Raw genomic sequence first — 8,715 nt, 5'->3', positions numbered from 1 at the left:
AGGGCTGGGTGGGGTGGGGGAGTTGGATGTGTGGAGCGGAGGCAGAAGGGGAGGTGAACCTAGGGAGGGGCGGGTGGGGTTCTTTGGGGTAGGAGTAGAAGCACACACACACACAACCTGCCCCCCACCGTTCACCCAACCCTTGGTGTCGTCAGCTCAGCTGTGGCAGTTTCTGGCTGCTGGTCTCACACCCTGAACTAGGAGTTGTGGGAGAGAGAGGGGTTGATGCTAGTTTGAACAGATTGTTGAGGCATGTGTTTCTGAGGTGATCAAGGATTAGGTCAAAAGGAGGCCAGAAATTGACCAGAAATAATAAAATGTGCGGGGCTGGCTCCAGGGCGCAAAACGCTTGATTATTTATATTAGTTAGAAACGTTTATAGGATTGAAAAACAAGCTGTGTTTACTATAAATGATATACATGTCGTGTCCTTTTTTAAATGATCAAAGGAAAATCTCAACCACTTTATTTTTTATTTTGTGTAGACATGAGAACAGAACACTTGACAGTCCGAATAAAATCCAACTGGTGCCACATTTAACAACATTATAATTAATAATAAATTACATATAAAATGTGCAAACTCTTGTACGGCAAAGAAACAAAACGATATAAATAAATTGTAACATAAATGTATGACCTATGGCTGCGTGTGATAAAGCATGGTTCCAGCCTTTCTTTAAGTTTCAGTAGTACGGTGTCCGAGCGAGTGCAATGACATAAAGACACACACAGCCAAGCACTCACATGAGCCACTAAAGCGTACGGTTGACGCCCCAAAGCACTGCTCTAAGGTTAATCACTATACAAGCTAGAAAAACACATTGGTGAGGGAAAATAATATCAAAGCATACCAAGCAAACCACAAGCGACATGCCCAATAAACGCACTACACAGGCCATCTCGAACAGAGATGGGCATTGCTTTGCAGTAGCTTCTCGCCAAGTAGGGTGCCGTCACCTCCATCAGCGTATTGACCGTGAACAAAAAAGTTGACCTGACCCTTGGCAACTTGACAGAACATAGGGTTAAAGGCCATAAGAAACAATGCTGGGTGATCCCACTACATGTAATGGATGAGACACACCCGTTATCCCCAGCCAATGCACCACACGCGGATAATAATGTACAAGACGGGCCACGTGTGGAGGCTAACCCTGCAAAGATCATTATCTTTCAATAACAGCACAACTCGGAGCAGACGATCCAGTATATACCGTGGCCACATTGTTTTATCTTGCACTATCTGTTGTGTTATGCCCACCCCTCGCCACTAGACCTTTCCCTTTGGAAGTTGTTACCTGCCTAATATTGCTGATAAACTGACTTTCATAACAATTTAACGGTTTCAAGCAAGGAATTAATTTTTGAGAGCTTTCTGCAGCTTAAGTGGATACCCTGCGTTCTTGTCATTTGCAAATTATAGTAAATTGTTACTATAGTATTGATTTACTGTCTGTTGCAACTATGACTCAACTTTGTACACTTTTTCTTTAACTAATATATTTAAATGTATGTTTTTGTCTCTGGAACATAATGTAATGTAAATGCTGATCCGTAACCCTAATTGCAGTAACTGCCATATTACATGAATGTTAGCAAACATATAAACAAACATTAATCTTTTCTAAAATATACGTCATTAAAAAGCAGTGGCAGACAGTTATTACTTGTATTACTTGTGGGGCTGTTGACGGCCAGGTGCGTTGACCTGCTCTGAGATAAGCGAACCGGGTTTAACTCAGCATCTTGTGGCGGTCAAAGACAGTCTTGCGCTGTTCCTGGACCTGCTTCTTCCAGCGCTGCTGCGCCCCTTCAACCCGCTCCAACATCGTGTTGTTCCTGTCCACCACTGAGGGAGGCTCCTAGACACACACACACACACACACACACACACACACACACACACACACACACACACACACACACACACACACACACACACACACACACACACACACACACACACACACACACACCATTTATTCTGCTTGCGCATCCATCTAATTTGACATTCAATATTTTCATCTCTGAAATTGAACAAGGCTATCTTCTCAATTTGTCTCCAGCCTGCGTACCTCAGCCTCCTCCTCGTTGTGTAAGGGCTGGGTGTAGAGGTCGCGTTTACGGATGAGTGGCTCCACGAGCAGGAGGAACACCATGTAGAGAAGCAGGGCGCCCACCACAGTCAGGTAGAGGATGATGGTTACCTGGCAGGCACACAGGACGTATTCTACTTTCCACTGGTAGGAACTCAGGTTATACACAACACATGTTGTCAGATGTTCTGTAGTACCTTGATTGTGTTACTGCTGCGTTCCTCATACTTGCACTCACAAAGCAGGCAGTAGGCTTCCACGTCATGACCAGGCACTGGCATAGGATCCACTACATGGAGGCAGTTACTGAAACAAACACATATTCCATGCTAGATGTTGCTCACGTTGATTATCACTTGAAATGGCCTAAATATTTGAGCCACGGAAAAGGGGACAGATCATGGGATTAAATGAGACCAAACGAAAAAATATGGTGTGAGTGAGAGTGACAGATGATCTCTTACCAGTCTTTCTGAGTGACATTTCTGTTGTATATATTGCCAGAGAAATTTCTGTATGGTGGGCAGATACATTTGCAGCGTACATCCTGGTAGTTCTGCAAATGTAACACAAACTTAGTCAACCTGGACGCCGGTAGACTGTATTACTTATTATGTAATGGCCCAACACGTTTGCCTTAGAGACAGACAGGCAATACTGGCAATACTGTACCATGTGCGATACCTTGGACTCAGCGACCACGACAGCGTCCAGAATAATTATTATGGGAATTAAGGTGATAACGGAGAATCCAGATCCCTTCCACCAATACATTTTCCCTATAACGTTAAGCAAAGAGAACTATTCACAACAAACCAGTCAGCTGCTATGTGACTTAGCTCAGTAGCAGTACGTTCCACTACATGGCAGCAAAATACCTGCAATGCAAACATCTGCTTACATTAGAATATTAGTTAGATGCCTTTATATGTTGCGTCATGCATAACATCCCTTAGAAATCCCTAAATTGCTGCGTACCAAAGTCCTCGTTCAATCTCTTCCCTTGTCGCTGGTTCTGGATCTTCTTCTTCTTCTTCTTCTTTTGAGTTTATTTGGTGGTTGGCAAACCAATCTGGTGCATTACCGCCACCTACTGTTTGTTTTTGAGCTTTGATGGAGGTTATAAGTTATAAACTATGCAAAAGAACAAAAGTAAATGAACAAAATCATATAGATAGACAACAACAGATTAAATTATAATCTGTCAAATAAACCTGTTGCTTTTAGATAAATCAATACATGTTTCCATGCTGGTGGTCTCAGTGAGGAAAAGGAGAGTAAACCCTCTAAGGTCAAGCTTGTTTGACCCAACGCTTTAACATTTTTCAACAGCTCCCTTCTCTCCAAATTGTACGCTTCGCATTGTAGTAAAACATGCTCCACTGTTTCTCTTCCATTACATTTTGGGCAGACCCCTGTTTCATGTTTGCCTATGATGTTCATACTGTGGTTAAGACATGTGTGCCCTATGCGTAGTCTTGTGATGATAACCTCACATCTTCTGTTCCAGCAGCCCTGTCTCCTTGTTACCACCTGCCTCTGGATTCTATGCAGGAACCGACCCTTATTTTCCCTATCCCATTGTTCTTGCCACACCTTGTTGATTTCTGATTTAATTATTGTTTTAACTTCAGATTTACTTAATGGAACACCCAGCTGTATATCCTGTTTCAGTGCCTTTTTCGCCAACAAGTCGACAACCTCATTGCCTTCTACTGCAGCATGGGATGGGACCCATAAAAAGCCCACCGTTATTTGCATTCTTTCTATTTTAAACAAACTCTGAAGAACCTCATAAACTAGATCAGGCCTACAGGTAGATTCGCCATTTGAAATGCTGATTAGAGCTGCCATTGAGTCTGAGCAAATGATGCATCTACTTGACCTTCCCTCTTCTATCCACCAGAGAGCCAATAAAATGGCTAACAGCTCCACTGTGAATACTGCTAAATGATCTGACGTTCTTTTGATAATTGATACATTAAACTGTGGTATGTGTACTGCTGCCCCTGTCCTACCTGTGTCTGGATCTTTTGACCCGTCTTTAAAAATTTGAATTGACCCGTTATACTTATCACTTATATACTGTTGTATCAAACTATTCATCCCTCCAAATTCATTACATTGTTTTGATTTCTTAATAATTTCAAGATCTATTGTAGGCATGGGGAAAAGCCACGGGGGAGTTGCTGGTAGTGGTACTGTACAGCTATGTGTTAGATTGAATATCCCTAACTCCCTGGCAGAGCTATCTCCTACCCATCCAAAACTATTTAGCTTTGTGCGCCCATGCTCCCAGCATGGCTCTAGAACTGATTTGGTTGGATGATCTTGTTTGTGTCCTTGCAAATTAGTCCAGTATACCATGGACAACTGCATACGCCTCAAATATAATGGTAACTCTCCAACCTCTACCTGTAGAGCTGCAACTGATGAAGTCTTGAATGCCCCACAACACAGCCGGAAGGCCTGTGCCTGTATTACATCACATTTGGTAAGATGTGACTTTGCAGCTGAACCATATGCAATACACGCATAGTCTAATGCTGATCTGATTATGGCAATGTACATTTGCTTAAGAGATTTCATACTGGCGCCCCAGCTACTTCCAGCTAAGCACCTCATTACATTGATTGCCTTTTTGCATCTCATCACTCCTCTCTGGATATGCTCTCCAAAGGTCAGCTTACTATCCATCCAGACTCCCAGAAACCGAATAACTTGTACTTGCTTTACCATTTGTCCATATAGTACGATTCGTAAGGTTGGATTTTCCCTCTTCCTGGAAAAACATATCACTTGAGTGGATCTTCTTCTTTCAGTGAGTTTTGGCTAAAGCAGAAATGTTTCGTTCAATACTGCCACCGTCTGAACAGGAGCAGGAGCAGGAGCCAGGAATCCTACTTCTGTAGAAAACCCTAACATTTGGTTTATCACATATTTATTTTATACTGATCACTTATTTTAATATTGTTTCTGATCTCTTTACTTTAAACAAAAAATGTATGTTCTAGTGATCTGTCAGCTGACGATGAAAACACCTACCTTGGATGATAATGTACTATTAAGTCTTAGTTTTCTTTGCGTGATTGACAGAAAACAGAAACAAAGAACCACACTGCCGTCTATTGGACTAGAACACAATAGGCTGCTCCGCTCATTTAGGTAGAATACCTGTAGTAGAGGGGCCTCAATCAAGACCACGTCAGGTATATTTTTTATTTCCTACTATTACACCACCAGGTGGCAGCAACTTCCCAATGTAGGCTCTATACCGCACTACGCCTTCCAGCATGGAAGCTGGCCTGCGAAGGTCTGAATCAAGGGAGCTTCGTCTAATGTGTTTTTTTTTACAAATCCTTTTGAAGAGTAAGAAGGTTGTGATTATTTGTATATGTTGATATCCAGGCCACAATACCGCTACCTCTATGATACAATTTATGGTCCTGGTCTACACTTAAGAGCATGATCTAGCGCTGTGATTACCCTCACCCGGACTGTTCACTCTAATGACCAATTTGCAGATGCTCAGCCACCCAAAATAGTTTTTAATAAGTTAAGTTAACACTGAAATGTAATTTAAATTAAGAAGGACAAGCCCACTAAATGTAGATTCAAGCAGTTTATTTTAGCTATTGGAATGTCTCCTATGTATTAATGGGGTAGAGGTATCCTTACATTTTCTCATAGTAGGCCTCTTCAGACATCCAATGGGCAATGAGTCAGGAATATCAATAAAAGAAGAAAACGGGCCGGCCTGACCTTGCACACTAGCTTTTATTCGACCATGTCACAAAATATTCTCTCAGTCTTCTCCTTCCTTCTAGACTTCAGGCCAGTAACCATTGGAGGAGGACCGACAGAGGAGCTGTCATACTTTGAGAGCAACTGGTGGAGGAGTTGATCGCAGAGACGGAGGCAGAGATGGTTTCTGTGAAACTCTGAAAAGTGTGTACTGTGGACTCAACTGTGTCCTCTGAAAAGAAAAGGAGACAGACGAGAACAGCAACGCAGCGAAAGCATTCTGCTCTTCTTCAGCACAGGACGGGTAGGAGCTGCTATGGCCTTCATGGGATCTGAACTCTACCTCTCAACTGCTCCGATTTGTTAATTTCTTTTGTATTTTAAGCACTGACTTGGGGGTCTTGTTTTACTGTCATTTTTATTAGACACTTGTATTATTTTGCACAATTTATGACTCGGTTAGCCTTTTTATTTACTTAACTGGAATTGGTCATCTTTATGTTGTATAGTTTTATTTTCTATAAAGGGCTAGTATACAGTTTCATAGTGTTGTCTGGCATTTAAAAAGCTAGTGCTGTGTGGCACCCACACACACACAAAAACACACACACACACACACACACACACACACACACACACACACACACACACACACACACAACCACACACGCACACGCACACAAACACGCACACACACACACACACACACACACACACACACACACACAACCACACACACGCACGCACGCACACACACACACACACACACACACACACACACACACACACACACACACACGCACACACACACACACACACACACACACACAACCACACACGCACACGCACACACGCACACCCACACACACACACACACACACACACAACCACACACACGCACGCACGCACGCACACACACACACACACACACACACACACACACACACACACACACACACACACACACACACACACACATTACAATTCCCAAAGCTACAGTTTAATGCAGCAAATCATTTATCCAACACTAACAACAGTATAGTATTCTGTCTGGCTACGATGGCAGTGCATTGTAAGTTCACCAAATCTTTATCCATCTTTCAATTGAACACTTTCTCCCCCATGTACCTCAAATCCTTAGTGTAACCCTGGCTTCTTGACCAGATCAATACCTCTATTTCCTTGTAATCCTGCTTTCACATCCCTCCGTATAGTAAGCTACTCATACCTTTAATAAGCCGTGGAAATCAATGGCTCACAAATTCAAGCCCAGCCGCAGGAGCTTGGGGCCGCGGAGATCAATTGAGGCCACTGTTGTTTTAATAATGAGGACAGTGGCACTGTCCTGTCTCCACTGTCCTGTCCCCACTGTCCTGTCTCCACTGTCCTGTCCCCACTGTCCTGTCTCCACTGTCCTGTCCCCACTGTCCTGTCTCCACTGTCCTGTCCCCACTGCCCTGTCTCCACTGTCCTGTCTCCCTGTCTCCACTGTCCTGTCCCCACTGCCCTGTCTCCACTGTCCTGTCTCCCTGTCTCCACTGTTCTGTCCCCACTGTCCTGTCCCCACTGTCCTGTCTCCCTGTCTCCACTGTCCTGTCCCCACTGCCCTGTCCCCACTGTCCTTTCTCCCTGTCTCCACTGTCCTGTCCCCATTGCCCTGTCTCCACTGTCCTGTCTTCACTGTCCTGTCCCCACTGTCCTGTCTCCCTGTCTCCACTGTCCTGTCCCCACTGCCCTGTCTCCACTGTCCTGTCTCCCTGTCTCCACTGTCCTGTCCCCACTGCCCTGTCTCCACTGTCCTGTCTCCCTGTCTCCACTGTCCTGTCTCCCTGTCTCCACTGTTCTGTCCCCACTGCCCTGTCCCCACTGTCCTTTCTCCCTGTCTCCACTGTCCTGTCCCCATTGCCCTGTCTCCACTGTCCTGTCTTCACTGTCCTGTCCCCACTGTCCTGTCTCCCTGTCTCCACTGTCCTGTCCCCACTGTCCTGTCCCCACTGTCCTGTCTCCCTGTCTCCACTGTCCTGTCCCCACTGCCCTGTCCCCACTGTCCTTTCTCCCTGTCTCCACTGTCCTGTCCCCATTGCCCTGTCTCCACTGTCCTGTCTTCACTGTCCTGTCCCCACTGTCCTGTCTCCCTGTCCCCACTGTCCTGTCCCCACTGTCCTGTCTCCCTGTCCCCACTGTCCTGTCTCCACTGTCCTGTCTCCACTGTCCTGTCCCCACTGTCCTGTCTCCCTGTCCCCACTGTCCTGTCTCCCTGTCCCCACTGTCCTGTCTCCACTGTCCTGTCCCCACTGCCCTGTCCCCACTGTCCTGTCTCCCTGTCCCCACTGTCCTGTCTCCCTGTACCCACTGTCCTGTCTCCACTGTCCTGTCTCCACTGTCCTGCCTCCCTGTCCCCACTGTCCTGTCTCCGCTGTCCTGTCCCCACTGTCCTGTCTCCCTGTACCCACTGCCCTGTCTCCACTGTCCTGTCTCCACTGTCCTGCCTCCCTGTCCCCACTGTCCTGTCTCCGCTGTCCTGTCCCCACTGTCCTGTCTCCCTGTACCCACTGCCCTGTCTCCACTGTCCTGTCTCCACTGTCCTGTCTCCCTGTCTCCACTCTACTGTATCAACTGTCCTGTCTCCACTTCCCTGTCTCCAGGTCAATGCCCTGTCTCCACTGCCCTGTCTCACTGCCTCCACTGCCCTGTCTCACTGCCTCCACTGCCCTGTCTCACTGCCTCCACTGCCCTGTCTCACTGCCTCCACTGCCCTGTCTCACTGCCTCCACTGCCGTCTCCCTGACCTCCGACCCTTGTTGTCTCCCTCTGATACATTGTTTGGCTTCTATGACACTATGATTCTTTTTGTTGTTTGCATTTCGATATT

The 8,715-nt window shown here is 45.8% G+C and overlaps 1 protein-coding gene across 7 annotated transcripts; it reads right to left on the bottom strand.

The window, feature by feature from the left end:
• Positions 1 to 426: 426 nt before the first annotated feature.
• On the bottom strand, positions 427 to 4,906 carry tmem9 (transmembrane protein 9). 7 transcript variants are annotated; one of them, XM_030361571.1, is made up of 7 exons: positions 4,836 to 4,906; positions 3,078 to 3,207; positions 2,772 to 2,977; positions 2,564 to 2,655; positions 2,297 to 2,405; positions 2,079 to 2,210; positions 427 to 1,865 (listed from the first exon to the last, which is right to left on the bottom strand). In XM_030361571.1, exons 3-7 carry the CDS (start codon positions 2,871 to 2,873, stop codon positions 1,737 to 1,739), a joined length of 564 nt encoding a protein of 187 aa, XP_030217431.1. In that variant the 5' UTR covers positions 2,874 to 2,977; positions 3,078 to 3,207; positions 4,836 to 4,906; the 3' UTR covers positions 427 to 1,736. The 7 variants fall into 7 exon arrangements, with proteins under 7 accessions (XP_030217431.1, XP_030217424.1, XP_030217406.1 ...); XM_030361564.1 differs by having other exon boundaries at positions 2,772 to 2,878; positions 3,001 to 3,207; positions 4,836 to 4,905; XM_030361546.1 differs by having other exon boundaries at positions 2,772 to 2,878; positions 4,836 to 4,903.
• Between the last annotated feature and the right edge of the window lie 3,809 nt (positions 4,907 to 8,715).

The sequence above is a fragment of the Gadus morhua genome, chromosome 1 (assembly GCF_902167405.1).
Source record: "Gadus morhua chromosome 1, gadMor3.0, whole genome shotgun sequence".
Classification (NCBI taxonomy): Eukaryota; Metazoa; Chordata; class Actinopteri; order Gadiformes; family Gadidae; genus Gadus; species Gadus morhua.
Note: the sequence above shows the minus strand (reverse complement) of the source record. Positions and strands in the feature narration are given on the sequence as shown.